The sequence below is a fragment of the Dysidea avara genome, chromosome 14 (genome assembly GCF_963678975.1).
Source record: "Dysidea avara chromosome 14, odDysAvar1.4, whole genome shotgun sequence".
Classification (NCBI taxonomy): Eukaryota; Metazoa; Porifera; class Demospongiae; order Dictyoceratida; family Dysideidae; genus Dysidea; species Dysidea avara.
In genome coordinates, this window is record NC_089285.1 from 9,073,977 (window position 1) to 9,101,061 (window position 27,085).

Genomic DNA, 27,085 nt, shown 5'->3' on the forward strand with positions numbered 1-27,085 from the left:
GTGTGGATGAGGAAAGATTGTGTTCCATGGAATTTAAATTTAGTAACAGAAATGTTTGATGTTGGAGAAAGTAAATTGTATTGGGGGTACTTATGAAGGCCTACACCTGTACTGGTTGTTAATCATTGTGAATAAATAAATTTTAACTATTTCACTAAACTATCTTTGCATAAACTATGTAGCTACATTTCAGTAAAAGTTAATAATTCACAGCAAATGCATTTTTGGAAGTTTTAGCTATGGTCCTAGTGTTCACCATTCACAGTCATTCATACACACAAGAGTGATTTTGAGGGTGACAACTAGCCCACCACAGTCAATAGACTAACACAGTCACATGTGTCACTAACATAGTCCTGGGTATCAACTCTTGTAAAGGTCACTGAATTGTGTGCTTGAGAGTTGATGTCTGGCTAGCTACTGTATACTATATTCAAAACTGTTAATTCATTCAGACAGCAAAATGATTAGATTGTAAATATTCTTGAATGCATTTTCACAAAATGAATATGTGAAAGCTAGCTGGCATATACATGTGTTACTGCATTCTTGTGCTTGTTTCTACTGGCACAGTGTACATTATATATCTCAGGAATGAGAGCAAACTAAAATAATAACATGTTTTTAATCACTTAAGAATGCTTGACCATTTTCTGTAAACCCCTCCTTCCGTGGAGTTGTCCCTGGGCAACCTCTGTAACCGTAGATCTGTCTTATTATCATATACTTACATGAAATAATTGTTACAGTAGTAGCTGTAAATATTTTTGTAGCAGATTAGTAATTATTTAAATTCAAAAGTGCTATGTAGGTTTTTACATGCTGCTTCTTCAATAGTGTATTTCCCTCTGCAACACAAGACAGGTGAAACCATCACAGTGATATGATTCACTCTGCAACTTCATATGAGTGCAATAAGTGTACATAATACAGAGATTTTTTAGGGGGGGGGGGGAAGGGGGCACCCTCCCTCCCCTGAAATGATTTTGCCCCCTCCCCTGAACTATGCTTCAACTTTTTTTATTTTATGATAAGTAATTTTTAAGTTCTGCCCCCCCCTCAAGTTTTGAAAAGCTCGAATTGCCCCTCCTGAATTTATTTTCTAGAAAAATTTCTGAGTAGGTGGAATAATATGTAATACCTTCATGACAAATACTCCACATGTCTTTTTGCAAACACTAGTGCTTAGTAATTCCTCTCCATTTTCCACCTACTTTCCCCCATTTTCCCTCCATGTATTGAAAATTGCCATAATTCCTTTGGAGACACATGTGGTAAAGTTTTAAAGTAATAGAATTATATTTGGTCTTCACATCAACACACTGTTTAGAAAACACATAATATAGCTACGTTTCCATGGCACAAGTTAGATACTTACCAGTAGCACCCAATGACTTCCTCCTTTGAGCAATGTACCAATTGCATACTCATAATGTTGAATATTTACCTATAGAAAGTACTCACAATATTATAACTAACATGTCTTTCCCTTGATTAGTTTCCTGTTGTCATTGAAATACTTTCCTTTGCATATGCTATTCATCACAGTACTGTCATCCTTAGGTGATCAGCAACACAATTTTCTTTTGGCCGAGCCATTCTTCCAAACATGGCCTGGAATGGTGTATGCTTAGTGGATTCTTGCACAGATGTATTGTACAAATAAACAACTTCATACCAACACTGAATAAATTTTGTCAAGCTGGTTATAATAGTTTAGTTTGGTTAAACCTCTCATCTAATCCATTTTCTTGTGGATGGTATGCAGTTGTCAGGCGATGATTAGTTGTCAAGCAATGATCTATATTGAAAACACACATTAGCTCAATATTACTCTCAGAAGGTTTGTACTCCTTTTCTTTGGTGTAGTAAACAAAACTTTCTTCTTTGGTTTCTTTCCATCTTGTGATGCTGTTTCAAACTCGTGCACTGTAGTGCCTATTGTGTACAGTCACAGCATAGTTAGTTACATAGTATAATTCATTACATGTTATAATGTACATACCCAGATCATTTTGGTGTTCCAATTCACATTGTCTTCTCATTTCCAGGAGAGTGAAGTTTCTGAGTGCACATGGGACAGTTTGCTTCATTTTTTGGAGGTGGTTAGAGCATGATCCTCTTGATGATGTTTTTGGAGATGATAGTTACGAGAATACCCCTTGCCACGCTCTAAACACAGGAAGGGCTTCTGACTGCTCCAAACCATCTCCAGTTAGTTTGACCTTAATGTATCATGGTGACGAATTCTCATGGGAACATTCTAGAAGGTGATCACCAACAAAAACAAGGCACATGCATAGTGGTGATAGTGGAAAAAAAGGAATCCCAAGCCACAAATGAAGTCGAACAATCAACTCAGGTCTGAGAATAGCCACTGTAAATGTATGATTTCTGGTTGTTTTAAGTAATGAGGTTATATTGTAAAAGAAAAACCTAAATTCCCTGATATCTCTAGGATGTGTCCGTTCATTGTAACCAAACGTAACCAGAATGTACTAGCTGCTGACCCATAATCGAAATTTTAGTATGTAATATATAATATATCCAGTGGATGCACTCGTATTGGTTTCAGTGATGATCACCCTGTACAGGCTATCAACCTGGTAAATATTACATAATAGCTGTAACACAGAGCATTCAGGCTTTGCTTGATGTCTCTGCCCTTGGGCCTGCAACCCTCAGGCAGTCTGGAATATGTATCAGACAAAGCCCTCATGCCCGTGTTACAACTATAGTACCAAAATGACAAAATTCTACTTGAGATTTCAATCACAGAACTCTGATCATGACTGCCTGCTAAAATATGATGACCTATGCAAACTATCCAGTGGTTGGAAGACACAATCGCACCATTATGATGATTCTCAAAGTACATAAGCTCAAAGTGGTCTGGCATCAGTAAAATTAAAGCTCACATCAACATGGGTAATACAAGAAATCCCAAGTAACACTAATAAAAGACTGACACTTGAAATGTAGTGGGGCAAAAAGTTCACAGTGATATCGATAGTGCATCCTGTAGTTAGTGTAATTACATTGTATCCCAGGAACAAAAACAAAAGGTAATACTGCATGTATGGATAACTGTACTATAATAATAGCTTGAGGTTCATACATGTATGTAGATACTGTATAATTATGATCTGCATTACATTAATAGACTGTATTTCACGCTTGCATGCATGTACTCCTCCAGAACCTAAAAACTTCCCAATCTGAAATGCTCTTCTAGACTTCTTTAACCTGCAGCAATCACCATGGTTTCATTACTGTACCAAACGGAGCAGTGTTCAATGAGAGGAATAACTGCAGATGCAAAAATGGATCTCTAATGACCATGGTGTCTTTGATGGTAATAGATACTTAGGAATGAATCCACATACATACACTTCATCTACGTTGGCTCTGTTGCTCTTGAATATCGTTGCAATTTGTATATCAATTGAGCCTGCTACAATAATTTGCAATTCAAACTTATAGATTATGCACATACCACAGCTATGTTGAGAGTGGTTGCCAGCCATCCCAGTGACCCACTAATGCATACTTTGATTGATGTATAAATGGCGCATTACGTGTACTATGCTGGAACTCATTGCTTCAATAGTCATGTTAGATGAAATGACAGTGGCACTTACAGCTTCTACAATTAATTTACATAACAATTTTTTTTGAATTTTTGGCAATCAGGGCAATACCACTTTTTTGAATGAGATACTTTATAACTTAAACGACACCACTCCCCTCAGTGAACCATTTCACCTCCTAGTTCTTCTTTGCAGTAGCAATAACTATTCTCAATGTTTCTACCATCTGTAGCACTTTCAGGCTTGTAAACCATCTCCCTAGCAGTTCTGGTAGGATACATAGTGCCTGATTCATCAATGTAATTTGATAAAAATTCAGAATCAATATTGATATGTGTCACAAACAGGGATGGATTCTTGTTTGGGAAAGCTAGTGCAAACTACAAAGTCTGCAAACTCTACATGACAAGCCATCATTTTGAACCTGGTAGTAGTACTGGTATGGATTCTTGTTTGGGAAAGTACAAACTACAAAGTCTGTAAACTCTACATGACAAGCCATCATTTTAGTTTGAACCTGGTAGTAGTACTGGTGTGCTCAATGAAAGTAGCCAACTCAGCATCTGAATTACTTGTGCAATATAGGCATTTTATTTTCACTACACCATCTCCATGGCAATCACATTGTCGAAGCCCATCAGGAGTTGCAGCAATAAATGGATACTTCTCACTTATTACTAAGCCCACACAAAATGACTTGAAATTGGTATGCTGTTTTTATGTCTTCATGCTCACACCCCCATCTAGTTGTTGATTTGTCCAGCCTGTGCTTAAGTCATGTTGCATTAGTTAACTCAAACACAATGTCTTCACCTACATCCAGATTTGAAGTACGATTGGAATATATCGATTGATGATATCAGGTCACTCTTCGTTGGAAAACAGATTTCAGACCAATATCCATGGCTAGACTTAATCAGTTAGGAAGCAGTATCCCAACACACCTTTTTTCGTTAGTTTTACGCAATTTTACATGTTTTGTTACCACAATCAGTTATTTCATTCTTTAAATGAATACAAATACATACACGCAAAAAATACAATTGTTCTGTAGGTGGAGGAAGCCAGTTGAGCCTAGTCTGCTCAGATGTTCTGATCAGTGAAGAAGATGGCAGCAACAAATCTACTGATACCACCTGTCGTTGCTTGACCATGTTGCACTTTGTCTGAAATAACAACATTGAATATCATGCATGGTTAAATAAAATATTTTTACCTGTGCAAAGTAGCCTACATCATCGTCTTTCAGATAGCTACACCTACAGCAGATGGTATAAAGGAAAATGCTTGAAAGCACAGGCAATACCTTCACAGAACAATTGTACATGAATCAATAGGCACATGGTACTACAATGTGAGGCAGTTAAGTCCAGTCTGTTCCATTCTCCAAATGTTGAAGATGACAGCTACAAGCTTACACCACCATGCCATTACTCGGCTATGCCACGTTTCATCTAAAACAGCACAAATATCATTGTCACAATAAACTGTTTTTTACCTGCCATTGTATGCACAGCAAAGTAGCCAACATCGTCGTCTTTCAGATAGCTACACCTACAGTTGAGGAGTAGAAAGAAATATAATTGGGAACACATTCAATACCTTGCATAGAACACTGAAGTGTATACAAGTCAGTAGACCAACGGCACTGCAATGTGATTTTGGATATGGTTGCTGACCTAAAATCAATTGGAGCATTACACTTTAATTACCAAACCACAAAATATTTTCCACACATGTGCATGCATATAGTCCACTCCTAAATACAACTACCTAAATGGTGACAAATATTATTTACACATATTCAATGTCCTCATAGTTGGTTTTAATTTTGGGTATGTCAGTTTCTTGTAACTCCATGTTGGCATTGAATTCGATGCGTCGGATTATGGATCTTTGAGGTAACTCTACTCTAACTTGCCTGCCTCCATACTTCCAGGGTGACCATTTGCCTTTAAAACTACCGTCCATCCATTTAATTTTAATTGTGGCATCACCTATTGTTAAAACCTGCCCAATCTGTGGTATCCAGTCTTTGTACTGCTCGCATTTCAATAGAACATAGTCCCCTTTAGTAAACTACTCCAATGGCTTTTCTGACGAGTCTCCATCAGCACTTCCTCTGGTTGTAGATGATGACTGCTTCCCTTTCTTAGAGGGGCGATCCATGGCCTTGGATGAAACTGTTCTTTTATCACAATCTGAATGTTGGTAAACAGTAACAGTATAAAAAGTATGAATCTGAGTTAACTATTCTAAAACCTCATCGTACTGAAATTTCAGGACCATGTGGAATAAAAGGCACTGAAATGTTAGGATACGGATAAAATGGTATTGAAATTTCAGGACCATACAGGTAAAAAGGTACTGAAATTTAAGGACCATACAGGTAAAAAGGTACTGAAATTTTAGGACCATACAGGTAAAATGGTACTGAAATTTTAGGTAAAAAGGTACTGAAATTTTAGGACCATACAGGTAAAAAGGTACTGGAAAAATTTTAGGACCTTACAGGTAAAAAGGTAAGGACCATACAGGTAAGAAGTACCGTATAGTGGGAAACTTTCAAGAAACTGCAAAACACAATTTTCACATTTTTAAGTTCACGAAAGTCTAGAAAGTGGGTTATAGCTATGTGTATAAACTGAAACATTTCACGATTATGTTTTGCCACTAAGTGAGGTTTCACTGTACTTGTGCTGTGTGGCTTTTTTTTTTTAGTCTAAGTTGTATATAGAGCAAGAAATTTGGTGAGAGATTTGTAATCATTGATGGAAGATGGCACTGGATTTGTAATCATTGATGGAAGATGGCACTGCAGCAGCTACAAGATCCAACTGTATCAGAATGAGGAGGAGTAACTTCCAGTAATGAAGATACACCAATCAGTAGCAGTGATGTCATGATTTATGATGATAAGTAGTTCCAGTCACTATGACACAGAAGTTAGCTGTAGTAGTGACAGCAACAGAAGAAGGCTTAAGTAAAGGAGATTTTGTTACTATAGTAGCAACATCTAATACTACATGAACACTACAAGTAATGACGAAGGACTGGAGTAAAAGTACACTAGTGAGTCTTTGTAGATGAGAAATTTTTAGCAGAAAACTTTTGAGAGAGATTTTTAATTGGAGATACTGAGAGATTTTCTTGATGAACTTTTAGCAGCAGAGCAAACTCATGCTTTAGTTCAGGTGAAAAATTTGGTGAGAGATTAAGATGGCACTACAAGATTTAATTGTATCAGAAGGAGGAGTAACTTCCAGTAGTGAAGATCTAGTAACCAGTAGCAGTAATGTCATGATTTTTTATAATGATGAGGAGATAAGTAGTTCCAGCAACTATAGAACAGGTTAGCAGTAGTAGTGACAGCAACAGAAGCAGCTTAAGTGAAGGAGATTTTGTTACTAATAGTACTGACATTAGTGAAGGAGTGAGCAGTAGTAGGCAACATCCAATACTACATGAACACTACAAGTTATGATGAAGGACCGATCATCACTATATGTGACTGGGCCTGCGAAAATAAAGCATGTGGGCACAAACTACACACTGTCATTCAACTGGACATAACTCAGTACCGGATTCAAATATTTGCACTCTGCAACCTGTATAAAACCAAGTAGTTGCTGAATACCTGCTGAAAATGTCAAGGCCGTACGTAGCACGATGACACAAGAAGTTATGCATGATGAAAGTTTAAAATAATAGGCAAATTTAATGTGCCCACCTACTAATTCAATTGTTAATAGTATGGATAACAATGTACTTTATTTGATTGGCTCATGTGGGCTTGGCAGCCTCGCCCACATCATCGTCGGATTCTCTAAAAATAGAGTGGAAACCTTCTAAATAAATTGGACCTACCCATACAGAAATTTATGATTGTCACAAGCTTGTTACAAGGCTGTGGCATGCTGGTAAGATTGTGATTACATTGTAATAAGATTGTGGCTAGGTGGTCAAAGCAATTACATTGTTATTACAACCTTGTGTAGAGATTGTAAATGGATTGTCACTATGTGTATAGAGATGGACTGCCAATGCATGTATATAATGGAGTATATCATGTTGAATCAAGCTATCAGTCATTACAATCGGCTTTAATCACTGTTATAAGTGTTTTATAAGTACTGGTGAAAATTTACATGTTATGAATATAACTCCAAACATGAAGTATGTACAACAGCTAGCCCCAGCAAGAGTACAAGTTGCGAAGTCAAATCTATACCAACACATTTTTCCATAACAGTGTCGCACAAAATTATTTCTTGTTGAGAAAAACTGCAAGGAAAACAGATGGAATAATTATACTGAACAGGGCGTATGCATGCAAAGCACTTCACATTTGTTGATAAGATATATAAAATTATGCTAATACCTTAATCAGTACAGAAAGCAACCAGGCGTACTTATATGCAATATGACTCAGCCAAACATATATGCAAAAGATAACTTACGACTGAGAATACTTTTTAGCTGCAATCCCACTGGTAGTTCAATAAAAGATGACAAAGACTTGGCTTCTGCAAAATTGTAGCAACAATCTTGATTGCTGCACACCTCACAATTTTCTGGAACTTCTGTCAAGCATGCATTACAATAGAAATGGTATTGCACTGTATACTGCAAATCTTGAAATCGCTTTTTAAAATGAAAAAGAGTTGAAGGTATATTATTGGGTGACGGGCAGTGTAGCTTTACAACCTGAAGCAAATCAGCCAAAGCTTCCATGGTTAGATTGTGTTTCATTGCATATTGCTGTTGTGATCAATGAGTCTTTGTACAAAATTTCAGCATGAGCTCCTGACTCATTGATAGAAGGTTCACTATTAGCCGAGCTATTAATGGCTTCACCATCATTTGTGTCATCTTCCTCAAGCTCTAGCTCAGGTTCTGGTGCAATTGCCATTAATTCTAGGAATTCAAGGGACTGAGGATGACTGGTAGTTGTCAATTGAAACTCATCATTAGTGATATCAAAACTCGTACCCCTATATGGATCTAAGCTGGAATCATTAGGTAGAGATGTCACAATATTTTGTGATTCTAGCATTACTTCTTCCTCGCTTTCATCACCACAATCGGGAATATTGGGAATTGCTTCTGCAGAATGTTGAAATAGTGAACTTGTATCCTCCTTTAGCTTTTTAGCCCTGTGCCTTGTTGAACGACAGGCAACAGTTTTTGAAAGTGGATCAGCAAATGAAAAATGTTCATTGTATGAAGATTTCATTATAGGCTACTCTGTCAAATGCTACTTAGTTATGCAGTTTTCCATGGCCATATCTCTATTTCAGTATAGGAGCTAATACTAAAGCAATTATATCACTGAAATATGTATAGCTATCATGTATGCAATGTGTAGGTGGAAGCACTCTTGGGGAAGGGTGTAATTGACTGCTGGAACAGTTTACCTGAGATCACCAAGAGGAAGTTGTCTCTGCTATTAATTTTATTAATAATGATACACGGAAAATGGCTAGCTAATTACGTAACAATCGTGATACTATTATTACACAAGCAAGCCATGAAGTTAACTGATTTTTGATTTTTGGCAGCAAAGTTTAAAGATTTCATTTTCATTGACAGTTTGTTGTAGAAAGTTGACTACGTACCTTATAGCTAGCTAGTCTTATGGCTAAACATGGAAACAGCCAGTTTGCTATTGTTCTGTGGATTGATGATGGGCAGGTTGGAGTGATGCCGATCTCCGCAACTGTGAAGGACTATCAACCTGATGTTGGAGCTACTGTCAAGATGAGATGGAGGGGGAAGACTCCGTATGACGTGGAAATCCTAAAAATATCAGGTATATCTACAGTATAGCTAGTTACAATATAGCCAGATACGTAGACTGATGCTTTTCGGCAATTGCAATGCTCCATGTCCACAGCTACGTAGATTAGCCTGTACAATTATATGTTTTTCCGTGATATACTTATAGAGGATCGGCCTAACTTGAACAAGCTCTGTGATGAGATGGTTAAAGGAAACATCACTGTTGAGGATATTCTAAGTGGCTGTGATTTTGCTGAATCAACAACAACTGAACCAGATACCACCTCGCCAATGCTAACTATAGGGAACCCCAGTCCTACAGCAAAGCCGAACATTGAATCTGTAAGGCTGTACGTGTACGTATAGTGTAATCATAGCTATAGCATAGGCCATGCCTATATAGACTATAGTAGCTATAGCTATACACACTCAGGTTCTCGATGTATTTTAATGTAGCTACCACTGGAAAAGCCATCCAAGCCAAAGAAGAGCCTCACAGTACACAAGCAAAAAGCACACAGCAAGCCAAAGTAAAGAACTCGAAGAACGCTGCTACAGTAACGAATTCGAAGCAGAAAGAGAAGCCCATCAGTGACAAGACTATAGTCTATATATAGATAATAATTTTAGTTATGTTGCCTGCAGCATGTGCTATTAGTACCCATAGCCATCATTACATAATAATTTTCATCATTTTCAAATTACTAATATAAACAAACAAACAAACATGTTAATATAAACAAACAAACAAACAAACATGTTGTTGATTAAGATATATCACCTGCATGTCTACACATCATAGTATGTACACCTGCATATACCGTATATGACCGTATAGAAGCCTGGGCGTTTATTTCCTATAAATCATTTTTGACCCGGCGTTTAAACGAGACCGGCGTTAATTTGGACCCCGGCGTTTATTTCTTACTAGCCACTCGTTGAGAATGACAGGTGTCAGTACAAGTACCTACGAAATACGAAATCCATAGCCTATCACGTACATAAACCCATTTGGACTCCTCTGCTGGGTGAAACATTGGAAGTCGGGTGGAAAGATGACAATGACCACGATAAATACGCTATGGCCATCACCAGAAGAGAAGGCATAGTCGAACAAGACAAGACATCATAAGACTGGTGACGAGACATCATAAGACTGGTGACGAGACATCACTGTATAGTTAGCAGCTGACATGAGTTTAGAACCCCTTTCAGTACATATCATTAGCACCCCGGCGTTTATTATGACAGTCTCCTAGTTGTACCCGGCGTATATTTGAGCCCCTGCGTGTATTTGAGCCCGGCTTTAATACGGTCATATACGGTACATTAATGTATTAACTTATACTATTGAACAATACAGGAAGTTCAGGATGAAACAGTAAAGGTACGTATTTAAAATGTACAACAACAACTATATATGGTTTGGTAGATGAAATCAGCGATGGTAGAGTTGGTGAAGGGGTATGGAGTCATGCTCACTAGACGACAACTGGATGAAGTGTGTGCTGCATCAACTGCCGGCCCTACGAAGATGATGCGGGCCTTGCTCAGTGTTTTCTTTAAGGAAGAAGTACTGGCTTGCTCCAGCTGTTACGGAACCACCAAAGCTGGAGCAAATAACAAAGGCAATCAGCCTCTTGATGGGGATATTGTTGCAGCCTGCATAAGTAAGTAAAAATTCATGTCATGATTATACATGCAATATTATTCTTTGTTTATATTTATAGAATTTGTTCAGGACAAGTACACAAATACCGAAAGAGCAGTTGGTAAAGCGGTATTGGTGGAGACCATTAATGATAAATGTGCACAAGTGCGCAGAAAACTCAAAAACAAATCTAAAGACACATCCCACAGTGATGTACTGTAACAGGTACTGTAACAGTATTTGCATTTTATATTGTATGCAGTTGTACATGTTTTCTTTTCATTATACATTAAACACATGACGTTATGTGCAAACATATAGCTGCATACATGCATGTGCATGGCAGTTAAATATCTAGCCATATAGCATGTACAATTCATGGACAACCATGCATGTAACAAACCTGTAACAATCCAAAAGGCGTTACAATTCCACTGGTTTTACAAGGCTGTAACATAAATGTTACAACCATGTTGACACCTTGTCACATGCTTGTAAGTGGGCTGTATATATAATGTTACAATGCTGCCACAACCTTGTTACATGCATGTTACACAAGGCTGTGACAACTATGTAACAACCCTGAAATTTCTGTATGGGATATATTATTATCAGGCAACATACAAACACGCGAATTTGAATTGTCCGGTGATATAACATGGACCCTACAATGCCTGAGAACAGTGTTTAGACATCGATCTCTAGATCGTTCCATACAATTTGTACATGGCCGTCAAGTATTTAAATTACGTGGTTAAGACATCAACGAAATCCACAAAAAATATATATATCTACGGTACATAAACTTTAATTAAGTAAATGCAGAATTAACTGGCATGGATCGCAAGAGAAAAATCAAAAGCTAAGCATCTACATGTAATTATCTCAAAAGGTATAATGCATTTTACAAATGAAGTGATCTCCAGTAATTCTCTTTACTCAGATACAGCAACTGGAAGTGTATTGGAGGTTGGGAATATATAGCTGGAATGGGAATAACAAGTACGGAAAATATAAATACTTAATTAATGAAAACCAGAAAAATCTTAAGGTTTTCACCATTCTGGCGTGTATTAGATGCAGGCAATAAAAAAAAAGGGGTGAAATATGTTGCGAGATCATAATCTTCACTAGATTTATTGGTAGCAGTCACTGTAAGACATCCACTATCTTGCTACAGATCCCACCACTTATTTTTACAGTGCAACACTTATTGTAGCATAATATAAATTTGTACATATCGTTCATACAACTGTAGGTGAAGAGAACAAGACTTTGACAATGCTAGTAAAGCAGGGGTAGATTATTTCACTGCTTACTACTATGGTGCAGCAAACCAAGCCTCCAGTAGTTCAGCCAGCCCCACTGCCCAACAACCTACTGCACCACAACAATTGTTCCAACAGCAAACACTTCAACAGCCAACAGCATTGCAGCAAATGACTCCACCAGTTCTGGCACCTAGAGCCCCAACACCAACTTTTGTTAGATTTATTAGATACAACAGATGAGGAGCTGGACAGCTTTCTGAATTCTCCTTCTTGGCTATCATCCGATAAAGAATTGATGGCATTTCCAGCGAATCCACCTGTTCAGCCTTCTACTACATCAATTATTCGTATGTAGATTTACAAATTATTTTGGTCAACTATCTAGATTTTATGGTGCGATGGCTAAAAGGGTGAAGCTGATCAAGTAACACATGTTCAGTCAGCAAGAAACTCCAGGAAGAGGATATACACTTGATCATCTCGTGAGTTCGAGTACTTACAACTATGCAATATTTATATCTGGGTACAACAAAGCATGATAGACAAGCGGAGGATACATTTGTTCTGGAAAAATAGACTGCAACTTGCACCATTCCCAGGTGAACCCCTGCTGTGAAGATGGTAAATGGAGGCTCCATTCAAGACTTGGATATTAAACAAGAGCAGGTAACTTTCTATGACTAGGAAGAGCTCATAAGTGCTACAGAAGGCAAGTATTTTACATGATAAAGAAGATTCTGCCAATATATTGAGATTACCTCCAAACCCAAAATCTTTTGTAAGGGATGGGTGACATTCCTCCTGATTTCTCTGCTCCACCATCCAGACCCATAGAAGTCTAGATTTAACTGTCTTTATAATAAATAAGCATCAGCTTAACTACATTGTAATAATTCCTAAAACTATCACTGAAATTTGAGCTAGTAGAATTGTGTGCAGAAATTTCAGCAGCACAAAGGGTGCACAGAAAAAGATGAGAAAAAAGATGAGGAAATTTACAGTGATTCTACATAAGCCAATTAGTACACATATGTATGTGGCTTGTAGTGGGTCTGAAGTAGTGTTGTAATTGTTAACAATAACAATATCAAAAACCAGTTTTTGTAAGGGATGTTTTTGTAAGGGATAAAATTTATTGTTAACAATAACAAAACTATAACTAAAAGATTTTTTATAGACTGCAACAATTAATAACAATAACAATAATGGTCACAGAGTTTTTGTAACATTAAGGATTTGCTTTGACAATTAGCTGGTTAAAGTCACTTCCCCTGGTAGTATATATGATTTAGGATATATCTATGAAAAGCATGCAATTAACTAACCAGGTGGAGTTAGCTACCATGCATTCTGTGAAGGTGTAAACAATACAACAAGCAGATGTACTATGGGATGGGTCAGCCAAGGCATAAATAACTTGCTACCAACCACCTATTTCACTTGTAAATTAAGCTCTAAAACTAGTTGACTTTGAATGATAGCAATGAGTGATTTAGCAGTAACTGGGAAGACCTAAAACAAGTCCAGTGTGGGATTATTTCAGCAATATATGATGAAAGTGCTAAAAAGAGCAAATGTGAAGAGGTTATAACAAATGTAGTAACTAAGACTAAGTGTGGGAAACCTTCTCAGGAAAATTTAGCACAAACCTAAAGTTGCATTTGAAGTCATCACATAGAGAAGCCTATGATGAAGTAATTAAGAAGGAAAAGCAAAACAAAGAGAAAGAAAATGAAAAGAAGTCATGTACTAGAGCTAATGCTGCCTGTAATTTTTCAATGGAAAGTAATCAACCACAAATCACTACTTTTCTTAAGAGGCCCAAGCTGTATAACAATGAAGATCCTAAATGCAAGGCTATCACAAAAAAGTTATCTATATTTTTAGCAGCATCTAGTGCCCCTATTAGCTTGGTTGAGGATCCAACTTTCTCTTCACTAATCACAGAATTAGGCAGTAGGTACTCTATTCCATCTAGGTATATGATGTCAAAGAAGATAGACGAAGTGCTTATAGATTTAAAAGGCAATATTTTGTCCCACATGTTGCAAGCTAGAAAATTAAATTTTTGTAATTTCTTTGCCAGTCACAAGCGTCACAGTGTCACTTTAGCAGTGAAACGCATGCCAAGCCCTCATACAGGAGAGGAAGTATTAAAGATTGTTTTGCAAATCTTCAAAGATTGGAACATTCCTGATCACAAGATTGGAAGCATAATAACTGATAATGGGAGCAACATGGTGAAGGCTTTCAAAATTATACAGCTACAACAAAAAGAAAATATGCAAAATGAAGGTGATAAATATGTGAATCCCTCTGCAGCTGGATTTGATGTGTATTACTTAATTGCAACATTTCTGGATCCAAAATACACGCTAATTTTGAATGATCAACAGACCACAGTGGTAAAGGCACATCTTATAGTTGCATTGAAAACTGAAATATCAGAATTTACTGACACCACCCTTGAGTCAGGAAACACAGAAACTGTGTCTGTGGTAGCAAATAGTGATGAACAACCTCCTCTAAAGAAATTTCGTCACTTATCCAGTATCATAAGCCAAAGATTACGAGAAGCACACCAGGTTGACAAAGGTATAGCTGCAACTACTGCTGAAAATGAAATTGAGAGATTTTATGAATTGCGGTTCAACATACCAACGCCCAGTAAAAAAAGATGCTCTTACATTTTGGTTAGAGTTGGAAACTACATTACCAAATCTTTTTCGCTTAGCAGTAGACTTAATGGTAGTACCTGCATCTAGTGCTCCAATAGAATGCACCTTTTCTATAGCAGGGTACTGCTGTATTGGTAGACGCAATCGTTTAACCAACACTAATTTAGAGAGAGAAGTCCTGATTAAGGCTAATGATCAGTACACTTAATACATGTATACGTATAGAATATGTAATTTACCTTTGAATGTAACAATAACAAATATTAACAATAACTAAATTGTACCCGCTGGCTTCACTGTTAACAATTAATAACTAAAACTAAAAGTATTTTGTGAAGCTCTACAATAACAACAACAATAACAAAATTTAGAACACATTACTATTACAACACTGGTCTGAAGGAAGATACGGATAAAGTGGTGTGAATTATCATTATGTTATGAGAGATGATGATGCACTATTTATTCATGTAATAGTGCAAGTGATTACTGCCAAATTATGCGATTAACTACTATCTGTATAGAAGTTAAGCATTTTAAAATTAGCCTATTGTTAAAAAGAGAGTTGCTCAGCACATGTGTCAAGGTTTGTAGCAAACATAAATCTACTGAACTTACTAAAATATGCTATTGAGCCAAGTGTTGGCCCAAAACTTCCTGTTGACAAGGGCATAGCAGTGGCGGATCTAGGATTTTTAAAAGGGGGTTTCTGAAAATTGGTATAGCTAAATAAAGCATCTGATGACCATTCTCTGGAAAATTTTTGATATTTTAGAAGCTCTGAGATCAGATTTTAAGCTATTTTTAGTTAGCAATTACAATAAATACACTGTAAATAGTTAGGCAAATATGGTGACTACAAGCTGTAGCTTTGATTGCTCTATTAGAGTATTTCGATTGTTTTTAATGCAATTGGAGACGAAAAGTGAAGTGTTGTAAATAGTGTTAAGTTATTGAGAATTCCACTAAGCTAAATTCAAAAGGGGTTTCTGTTGAAACCCCAGAAACCCATCTAGATCTGCCACTGGATAGTTACTGATTTCTGCTGGCAAAGCAGTAATCAATTTGGCATTACAGGAAGGTACAATTAAGGCTTCTTCTACAACTCACTGATGCCACTATATATAAGCGTCATCAAATTTAAGATGTTTCATAAAAAGTTAGATTCAAACTGTAACAATAACAATCTATATAGCATAGCTAGCCAGACATCAACTCTCAAGGTTACACAATTCAGTGACCTTTACAAGAGTTGATACCCAGGACTATGTTAGTGACACATGTGACAGTGTTAGTCTATTGACCGTGGTGGCTAGTTGTCACCCTCAAAATCACTCTGTTGTGAATGACTCTGATGGTGAACACTAGGACCACAATTACAGAAATTGGAATGTATTTACCATTGATAGTGTGCTAAGTTATTAGTTGCTCAGACTAAGGGTTTTAAGATGCATCATGCTATTTTAAGTACATGACATCGCCTTTGAGTAATTGATGATTCATTTTGCAATTCAGTCATTTATGCCATCATTAACTCAAGGGTAAGTGAGTCAAGTACATTATGCTCTTCTTGCGATTAGATAATTGAAGGTTATGCATGGTTTGCTGTGGCCATGAGTGGGAATGTGTTGGTATTTCTGATGAAGCCTGTAATGTCCTCAGTGACTCATCACCTATTACCATGTTCTCTTGCAACTTGCCACCTCAAAGTCACTGGGACTTTAAAAGTATTCCAATGAAATATAAGAAGCAATGAAGAAAATGCCAAGATCAAAGATGACACTCATACACAAAGTTCACTCACTAGAATATCTTGAAGCTAAGATTACCACTGCTACTGTAAAGTCCAATCAAATTCTTGAGCCTGATAGTGTCTGAGCAAGAGTTCATATAGATATAATATATATATACACTGTTAAAATTCGGGTGCACTTGCAACACCCCCTTTTAACTGGAAAAACAAAGGGGTGTTGAGACCCCACTCCTTGAAAGTGAAAAGTGTTACAACTGCACCCAATGGGTGTTGCCTTTTCCCTAACACCCCAAATTTACATGTTGCAACACCCTTTTTAGTTCTGCAGCACCTTGTGTCGGGGTGCTATGAATGCACCTCTTAGGATAAGTTGGTGAATGGTGTGACTTTTGTGTCTATACCACCAAGGGGTTAATGATCAAACGTATATATTCTGACAGTGAATGGGTTAACAGAGCAATCCCACAATTAAATGTTTACTTTGAGTGTGAAATGTTACCAGAAATAGTGTATCCATTGTACAAACCTTCATATTACTTATAAAAATGATGCTACAAAAATACTATTCACAAAGTGGGGGCCAGAAGTTACTTAATACAGAGCATACAAAAAAATTTGGTCAGCTAGATCAGTCAAATGTGATGGTATATCTTTGTCAAATATATGATAGTTCTTGATACATTCCATAGCTCTTTCAGAATCACCTTTCTCAAGCAATGCCAGTATTCCACTTTGTCTTGTGAGTTCCTTGTCTGAAATAGAACCCGAGTAAAGGCTAGAAACAAATGTTATGGCTCCAGAAGGGGAAATTCCCACTAGAGCTTTAAATGTGTTGCTGTTTTTGTAATTTGAAAAAGTCATTTGCTGCAGATCTGGTAATGACGGCTTTTCAATATACACTTCAGTTGCATCAATGATGACTCGTGTTCTTGGGTACAGGTCTTGGAAGCACTTTGGCATGTTTGCTACAACATCTTTTGGTGGCCACAGTGGAATCTCCTTCAGTTTTAAATAAAGAAAGTTGATCCAAGTAGTAAATATTCTTGATATAGTAGCACAGGATAACCCTACTCGATCAGCAAGGTCCTGCTCTAGCAAACCCAGTCGGAGTCGTACCAGAACCAGAAAAAACTCATCAATTGGAGCCAAGCTTCTTGGACGACCCTTCTTTTTCACTCCACTTGCAGTGTCATCTACCTTGGAGTTCCAGTATATTAGTTCATTGACTGCTGGGCCAAGGAACTTGAAGCATGACATCAGAGCTGCACGGCTAGGGAACCCAGTGTAAAATGACACTTTCTTATCTGTGTATGCAATGTTATCAAGGTTAAATTTTAATGATTTATTTTCCTTTTCTAACTCTGTTATCTTCTGTTTCATTGCTTCAATCTGTTCCTCCATTTGCTTAATATCAACCATGGTAAGCTGCTCAGTACTACATTCTTCATCACTTACAATCTCTTCATCACTACTTGATTCACTCTCGAGCTCCTCGCTGGTTCCATCATCTTCAGGTGGAGTCTCACACCACTTTCTTGGGGATTTTCGCTTAACTGGCACAGTTTTTGACGTAGGAAGTATCGGGAGATTAAATGTTGGGAATTCATCCTTTCGTAGCCGTCGTCCTACCGAGTTCACGAAGTGGTCACTACAAACCCTGGTGTTTCTGTTGAGTGGTAGGTTTTTCCGACCTATCTTGTGTATCCATACCTTCATCAACTTCTTTCTTTTCAATGGGAGTCGGTGATACGACAAACCAGGTTTCTTCACGGAATCGTTACTGCAGCCTGGAACACAACAAGAATGAACCATTGTAAAAATTATTTCTAATACACGCGCAACCCCCCGTTCCGTAATTCCTAATGTTCTATTTTTTCGTTATGAAAATGTGCCAGTTACGCGGAGAAACACGGCTGACCATTATTAGAGGGTGCAGAGTTTTCGCTGCATTTTACAAGACTGTTTGCCAGTGTAGTTGTCAACTCACGATCTTAATTTGGCAGTTGTCAACTCACGATCTATTAAAGGTTTTTCTTGTAGAGGTGAGCTTACGCGTGTTATAGATCTATGTACATGTATGACTGTCGCCAATGTATTAAATAAATTAAATACCTGTACAGCGGATTTTGGTTGTGTTCAAGTAATTTGGCGGTTGTCAACGCCTGGTAGCCACTCAATCAGCTCATTAACGATCTTCCTAGATCTACCGTACTACACAAGCTGATTCCATGGCTACGCAGGCTTTAAAAGTGAAGAAACAATACAGAATATGGGAAATTCGAACGCAACCAAAATCCACTATACCAGTACTTGTACTTTTTAAAGGCAATGTTTTATCTTCACTCATTGTAAATTCTATCGTGTGCGCATGACTGCGCGATCTGATGAGGTAAAGTTCCCACATAATTACCCACGTTTGGCTACTAAAAATCTCCCTTGACCTTTCTTTTACCTGTCACTTTAAGGTCGAAAGAACTTGCTCTTGTACCTCCATCGTTTACAATCAATGCTAGGCAATATTCTTACTTTGTGTGTGTGTGTGTGTTTTGTTTGGAAACAAGCACCCACCCACTAAGGCTACAGGCTTGAGTTTTTCTAGATGTTGCTTCAGCCCAACTGTGTGTTTACGTACCCTATTTTGTATTATGTATGGACATTCATCTGTTCTGCTCATCTAGTTTGGAACTTTGGATCAAACCTTGGCCATTTTGAACAGCATGGAAGATTCCATGGTATGTTTCTGGGATCACTTTTTTTTATCCTCAGCATATTTTCTGTTGCAGGAATCTAATGATCAGTCCAATGAAGATCAAGATCCTGGAATAACGATAATATTTTCCAGTGATGCGGACATTGACACGTGTTTAGGGATGCCAAGTGTGGGTAATATTGGGCTACCACCGCTCCAGAATCTTCCTACACTTGCACGAGCTAGCCTTTCGTAGACTCATAGATATTAGATAATCGTGTGTAGCAAGACCTGATTTACACATCAATCACTCAATGATGTTTGGAATTATTAGTGCTATCTACCGTACTGTATAGTAGGGATCAGGAAGGTTTGGACGTGGCCCATGAAAAAAATCTACTAAAAACCATCATTACCATTCCTTCACGAGGACTTGGTAATATTGGTTAGGTATAACCAAGCCTAAACGTGCCTTCAGAACGACCCGAAATGCTTCCGTAGGGTTGCTACAAAATTTTTATTATAAAAACAATTTATCATACAGTATGGTAATACTGTATCCACAAGGTTAGCACCTTTTTACAAAAAAATATTCACCAGAAATCAGCCTCACAATACCTTCATGGCACCTTGGCAGCATTGTTTAGGTAGAATCAAGCCCAAAAGTGTCAGCCCAAAATACTTCAGAAAAGTTGCTATGAATTTTGAAAAAAATTTTATTTAAAGGAATTTTCTGCTGACTGACTGACTAACTTACTGATGCGTTCAGACAAGCGTAACTCGATAATGGCTAAGGCTACGGGCTTGATTTTTTCACTGTTGAACGTCGCTTCGTCCCGACTGGTGCCTTTTGGCATACCGCAGTGCGTGCAAGGGGTGCATCATGAACTTACCAAAGTTACCTTTGTTCTCCTTTGTGCCCTATTTCTTTTTGCTGACATGTGAGGTGTTGATTCGTGGCAGCGCTAATGGCTTCCCGGTGGCTAAATCACCCATATTTTCTGTAGTGACAGCAGAGACGTTTCTCACGATGTCCTCCGTTTACAACACTGTGAAACGGGCTGAACAAAGCTAACAATGAAGCGTAATGGCTACAATAACTTCCACTAATTTATCAATGGGGCGCGCATTCTGATGAGTGAATCTTTCGTATATTTTCCGTAGGGACTCGATATATTGCAGAAGCGCTTCTAATGTAATCTCCTCATTAATAACGCTGTGTGATAGGCTGAACATAGCTGGAAACGAAGCACTAGCTATTCAATAATTAATAGTTGGGGTGTGCGCTTACACAAAACATTTGTCTTGCTTTTGAAGTGGTATTTGCGAGTTCACCAGTCATAATTATGTTACAAAAAGTTAACAAACAAGTAGAAGGAAAAATTAGTAATTTTAAGTTCGATTAGGGATCATAGAAATAAAAAGTAAGGAAACAAGGGTGATTGCCTACATCTGCAGGTATATACTAGTGGACATTTAATCCTTAATTCAGTGTATAACTAGCCATGAAGAGATATATAGACTGAAGTAGGGATTAAATGTCCACTAGTATATACCTGCAGATGTAGGCGATCTCCCTTGTTTCCTTACTTTTTATTTCTATGATCCCTAATCGAACTTAAAATTACTAATTTTTCCTTCTACTTGTTTAATGGAATTTTCTACTGACTTACTGACTGACTTACATACTTACTAACTAACTGATGCGTTCAGACAAGCGTAACTCAACAATGGCTAACGCTACAGGCTTGATTTTTTCACTGTTAGACGTCACTTGGACCCGAGACATGCCTTTTCACCAACCGAAGGAGCTACAGTGCATGCATCATGGAGTTACTTTTGTCCTCCTTTGTGTCCCTATTCTTTTCTCCACTAACGAAAAGGTGTTGATTCGCAGTAGCGCATCAATGGCTTCTTGTGCTGACTTCATGCAAGGATGAAATGGGCGTAATTTTTGTACCACGTTGAAGTGAGCTGATTGTAGAGGCGCCCCATGTACTATTTTCAATACGTGACTGCGTAACGCGCAGAACATAGCCAAAAACGAAGCGAAATAGCCAGTGTGCTTTATAATAACGAGTAGCTATAAGAAAAATTATGAATTTTAAATTTAAGTAGGGATCATGGCTATACTACATTACATGACTGAAGTAGGGATTAAATGTGTATGGCTGCAGGTGTAGGTGATCTCCCTTGTTTCACTACTTTTTATTTCTATAATCCCTATTCAAATTTAAAATTCATATTTTTTTTCTTATACTTGTTTGTTAACTTTTTTTGTAAATTCATGACCAGTGAACCCCCTTGCATACCGCATCAAAGAAACGGATGGTGCCAGGCAAATCAAATAATTACACGTCTCAGTGTGTGCCCTGACCATCAATTACTACCAAGCAACGTTAGTTCGTTTTCAACTATGTTGTGTCCGTTATACAGCGATACGTACGAAGAACAGTGCGAGAAGTGCTTCTGCAATCAATCCACTCGCTTCGAAACGTAGGGGCGTGGTACGGAAAAATCACACGATTGCCGTTTCATAATGTGATAGTCAGCACAAGAAGCCATTGACACGCGCTACCCACGAATTAACACCTATGCGGCTAGTGGAGAAAGAAATGGGACACAAAGGAGGACAAAGGTAAGAGATGGTATAGATGGTAGGTTGAGATGGTATACTGTTAACAAAAGTGGAAAATCCGTGTTTAAAAACTTGTATGAGCCAGTCCATTTGCAAGTCCGTTTTCCAGTCCGTTCTGCGTTTTAGTCATGTCCTGCACTTGATGAGCTATGAGCTATTTTGTTTTTCTCTCACTGTTGGGGGTGCATGCCAACCACTCGACTGCCACCTTGATAGATGTTGGGTGGATAACTGAATATTCTGTTCCCCTTTATATAGCCTCTTTGATGTATATATATATTATATATTAATAGGCTTTATAGTGCAACAAACAGTATTGTGTTATGTTGTAGTCAATTGACTTTATTGTATCAAAGGTGCTTAGCTGATTTATTGATAGCAAACACAAAGCAATAATCAGGTGTTGGAAAAGGGTCACTTTTGACCAACTTTAAAATATTATTGCACCAATAGTTGGTTGAATAATCAGTAACGGCAAATTTTGTAAGTATTAGTATCGGTTATGAAGTGGAAATAATTAGCTGATTAACCAAAACCCACAATCAATCATTATTGATGGTAATGAACACGTATCAGTAAAGAAAGTTGTGTACGCAGTGGTAACTAAAATGTTTTATTTGCTATAACTGTTTTAGGTTTGTCCCCGAAAAGTTTGCTACAACAGGCATATATTTATTGGCTGCCATCAATTGCCTTTCGCAAAGGGTCTGTAATCCCAATAAAAACACTTAGTAAGAAGTTGGTTTACTTGTTTTTCTAACTACTTGGCTTCCTTCTTCTTGAAAGGGGTAAACAGCACTGTAGCAAGCATTGTACAATTGACTGCCCATGCAATTAATTACCCAACTACCCCAGACATAACAAATAGCAATTCACGAAGTATTAAAGAGTATCAGTGAATATTGGCATATCAGTACAGGAATGGGTAAATAATCAGTTGTTGGTAAATGTGAAAATATGCATATTGGTGCAACGCTGATTATAGAGAAAAGTATTGTATTTTAGAGAGTCTGGGGAATTACGCCGTTAACAATAGCATTGCCTCTACTAAATTTAGTTGCGATTAATCGATAATCATTATTGTGAGTAACAATCATGGTAACTTATCCATATCTGTGCTTAGTCAAAAAACATGTATAACAGAAGCAAACGTGATAAGTGTTGAAGTTGAGGAAACTGTGAAAGTTCAGTAGAGTGTGCACAACCAAGATTACAACTGTAATACATAGTGGTGTTTTCCAATGGAGTGTAAGAAAAGCAGATATGTGGTGTGTAATTGGATTATTCATGCGTCGTATATGTGAGGTTGATAACTGCTAGTAATATCGTGATACTATTGTTACTCGATATAAAAGTTACTATCAATTTGTGAATAGTGATAGTTGTACTATTGCTCAGCTCTAACCTTAACCGAAAATGGATTGAAGCGATACAACTATTTATGTAACAGGGTTTCGTCAAATTTCCCACATGCAAGTAACACTAGATTTTTAAATGTGTGCTTCTTTGTCATGATATTACTGTGGCCTACTTCATACCTGTTATTGAAACAGAACTGCTTAACAGCCTATAGCTATGCACTCTACTTGGTTCATGCAATGCAGCTAATGTTAAAAATGATTACATCATATATTCTGATTTCATTCCATCATGAGTTGTAATTCCCCAAACTAAATGTAGAGACTGGTTTACAAGACTAGGAGTTTAAACTACTGTGTTGTGCTACTAGGAGGAACCCCTGCACTGTCCAAACAAGCACTATGCTATTGGTTAGATATGATAATTACCGGAGTAGCAAAAGATGAAGTCAGAGTGTATAATCTTAATGGTGTCAGGCAAGATGGGCTATACCATCAGTTAAAACAGAACGAATTCAGTTCTATTCTGGGGCAACTCAGTAACCTCTACCAGTGGGGATCAGAATGCACTGCAGCAGCAGTATCATGTGGAACCTTTTATATGACGACACCAAGCGGACGGGGAATGATACATCAACAGGCAATTGTATGTGGACCATTTCGGTGACTGATGTTATTATTATTCTTATGAATATCACTCGTGCCTTATACTATACACGCACTTGCATACACGCGTACAAACAATGGGGAAATACTTTTCGTATAGTACCCGTACATTACATACACATGCATACACATATTGCATCTTTATTCTTATACAGTGAATGAATGTAATTGTTGAATATTATTATTCTTATGAACATCACTCATGCCTTATACTATCCACGCACTTGCATACACGCATACAAACAATGGGGAAATACTTTTCGTATAGTACTCGTTATGCTATAAACAGCTGCACATTCAAAAAAACAACGTACAGAAAGAGTGGATAACTTCTTAAAACCCATCCGTGAAATGATTTGCTCTAACATTAGCTTGAATCTGCAGCACTGATAGTGGTCTTGTATTCCCTTTAGTACACAGTAAATTCCATTCACCATCAGTGACAAAACCTACATGTTTAATTAATTAAAATCATCAATATATGCACTAAATACTTGAGAACTACCCTAATGTGTAGGTAGGGTCATGAGATCAATGACTATCTCATGTGAATACCAAATAATCTCTCCAAAAGTGTATATAGGTCATAGAATCTCATGCAGAAAAGCTAGCCAACTGTTGCAAAAACTACAAACTAAAAAATGACATTTTGCATTCATGCATGGTTTTCCATACATGTGATTGTCCAGAACGGGCAATTGTTGCCTGATAATGTATGGGAATTAATTCTGAAATATGTTACTCTTGAAATTTGAGAGGTTGCATTAGATATTCACACCTACAAAATTTAGGCTACAGGGGTAAAGTAAAATTTATCTACACAGCACTTCAAATAAAGTAAGATTTGCAAAAAAAAGTTGGACCCATTTTTTGACCTGGGGAACTTCATAACTTGCACATAACTGTGCACGAGTGAAGCTACAGTATACATCGTTTTTGTGTTTAAATTTTCAAAGGTAGACAGTTCTTGGCCTAAACCACTCAACTAGTTTACCAAGTCAGCCATATATGGCAGGATAACATAACTTAAAGTACAGGAGACACAAAGATGACCAAATAATTATGTTTGGCTTGGTATGTGACTTGCAAGGCAGTAAAATATATTTTTGGCTTTAAATAAATTACAAGTATGTTTTGGCATGGCACTGTACTATAAGTGACACCTGTCTATAGATACAAATTATCTATATCATCATCAGCACACACACATACATCAAAACTCATACACACCCCAGCTAAACAAAATTAATGGCCAGCTATAAAAGCAAATTAAGGCTTTGAATTAACCAAATAGATAATTAGCTTGGTTACACCTTTACAACTAATGGACTTGGCATGACCACAGAAATCCTGAAAGCATTAAATACCTATAGGAATCCACTACACTACATACTCAAAGACATGCAGTACTTCCTAAAAGTCTGTGAAAGCTCATCTTTATGTAGCTATTTGGTACTCATGCATGCATATTAACAATCAGTGGCGGATTTAGGGGGGTTTCAAAGGTTTCCACGGAAACCCCCTTTGAAAAATGATTGTGTAACAATTAAATGTTTTAATTATCGCGGCGTGCGTCTCGATCGAGATACTCTAATAGAGCAGTCACAGTAGCTACTAAAGTAGTGTGTAGAAAGTTATTTAATATATTTTATGTACTATTACTAGGCTGTGACTTTTTTTTTTTTTTTTTGGTCTCACCTTACCAAACCAGACGATGTAGTGCAAACTTTTGCGTATCTCATGTCAATATATATTTCCACCTTCTAAACTGGAAACCCCCTTTATAAATTCCTAGATCCGCCACTGACAATATGTACGATGCAGATGCCAAGGTTAAAATAGGCGCTGGGAAATGTTTAAGCACAGGAACACCTAGCTATATATAATATAATTCACATTTCCTTTCAAGCTTATTTTTATTTACCATGCACCTAAGAATGAATCATGCAAGCTAGTGAACATGATTGTCCATATAGAGGGCAGTCTGCAATACCAGCTGTGTGAGAGCTATCATGGAATTTTCACCTTGTAGTTCATGACCTGTACACCTCTGAACTACTTTATCAAGTCAGCCATATGGCAGCATTCAGTAAATGACACAGACACAAAGACTTGACCTGACCAATTGCTTTGGCTTGGTTTATAGCTACCAATTACAATTTTAGGTTAATCACTTTACTGACTTTTTGGTGTGGCACCTTGGCACCAGTTCATAATGGCATTTAAATAACATTATGTCATCACCAGCAGACTCACATATATCAAAAACTGTCTTACACAACAGAGTAACAATATTAATGGCCAGACACAAAGATGTTGATCTGACCAAAGGCTTGGTACTCAAACACTTTTAGATCTTCCCTTCAGTGTGGGAATCACTAACTATATTATGACAAGAATTGATACTGAAAGCAAAAGCAGTACCAACCCACTTACTATTACACAACAAATCAAAGTCCATGTGGTTTACACAAGTCTGGAGCAGTATATAGTTTACCTTGCAAGACACTTATTACAGTAGTGACTGTACTTACATACAATGCAGTTATACAATAATTAAGATCAGTAAAAAAGTCAATACAGCACAAATACACTGTGTTTAGTTCTTTATGAAGAAAATTAAGACCTTTACTGGTGATAGAAGTCTTTGGTATTAAAGCCTCACACAATAGAACAGACTATAGTGAATTAATACAACAACCATTATAACTGTTACAAAAGAACAGACTATTAATAACTCATTCTCAAAGCAGTCACTATAATTATGCATACAAAAATGCAATTATAAAAAAAACCATCCTCAGATGATTGATCTATATATAGCTGCTGGGTAAACCAGTGGCATTCATTATCACCCCTTACTGGCTTCAGTTCTGACAGGAGCTCATAAGTGCAGCAAGCCTTGTGACGCATTTATGAGCTCTTGGTTCTGAGCATACCCACTTATGTTTAAAAGTTTGTCGGCCATAGCGCACTTTCAAAAATGAAATTGGTTAATAGAAATCTGTGT

At 37.3% G+C, this 27,085-nt stretch overlaps 2 protein-coding genes and 3 long non-coding RNA genes across 7 annotated transcripts in view; 3 read left to right on the forward strand and 2 right to left on the reverse strand.

Moving 5' to 3' along the window:
• LOC136244314 (uncharacterized) overlaps positions 1-11,312 on the forward strand; it is a 34,169-nt gene extending 22,857 nt beyond the window's left edge. The window contains exons 1-5 of one of the 3 annotated variants that reach the window (XM_066035872.1): positions 8,926-9,402; positions 9,538-9,713; positions 9,828-10,758; positions 10,804-11,041; positions 11,102-11,312. In XM_066035872.1, the coding sequence (XP_065891944.1) occupies positions 9,228-9,402; positions 9,538-9,713; positions 9,828-9,905 (429 nt within the window). In that variant the 5' untranslated portion in view covers positions 8,926-9,227 and the 3' untranslated portion in view covers positions 9,906-10,758; positions 10,804-11,041; positions 11,102-11,312. Of the gene's footprint in view, positions 1-8,925; positions 9,403-9,537; positions 9,714-9,827; positions 11,042-11,101 lie in introns of those variants that run through there. The other 2 variants (XM_066035871.1, XM_066035870.1) reach the window with 2 other exon arrangements.
• Positions 4,564-6,007, reverse strand: LOC136244316 (uncharacterized). Its single transcript, XR_010695148.1, has 5 exons — positions 5,193-6,007; positions 5,089-5,144; positions 4,897-5,044; positions 4,807-4,849; positions 4,564-4,756 (listed from the first exon to the last, which is right to left on the reverse strand). It is a non-coding gene; the product is annotated as an uncharacterized lncRNA (long non-coding RNA).
• Positions 11,313-17,315: 6,003 nt separating the features above from the next.
• Positions 17,316-18,536, reverse strand: LOC136244050 (uncharacterized). Its single transcript, XM_066035574.1, has one exon. It carries the CDS (start codon positions 18,534-18,536, stop codon positions 17,316-17,318), a length of 1,221 nt encoding a protein of 406 aa, XP_065891646.1.
• A 60-nt stretch (positions 18,537-18,596) lies between these two features.
• On the forward strand, positions 18,597-19,656 carry LOC136244315 (uncharacterized). The gene is made up of 3 exons (XR_010695147.1): positions 18,597-18,766; positions 19,403-19,456; positions 19,508-19,656. It is a non-coding gene; the product is annotated as an uncharacterized lncRNA (long non-coding RNA).
• A 111-nt stretch (positions 19,657-19,767) lies between these two features.
• On the forward strand, positions 19,768-24,287 carry LOC136244317 (uncharacterized). Its single transcript, XR_010695149.1, has 2 exons — positions 19,768-23,133; positions 23,175-24,287. It is a non-coding gene; the product is annotated as an uncharacterized lncRNA (long non-coding RNA).
• Positions 24,288-27,085: the final 2,798 nt, after the last annotated feature.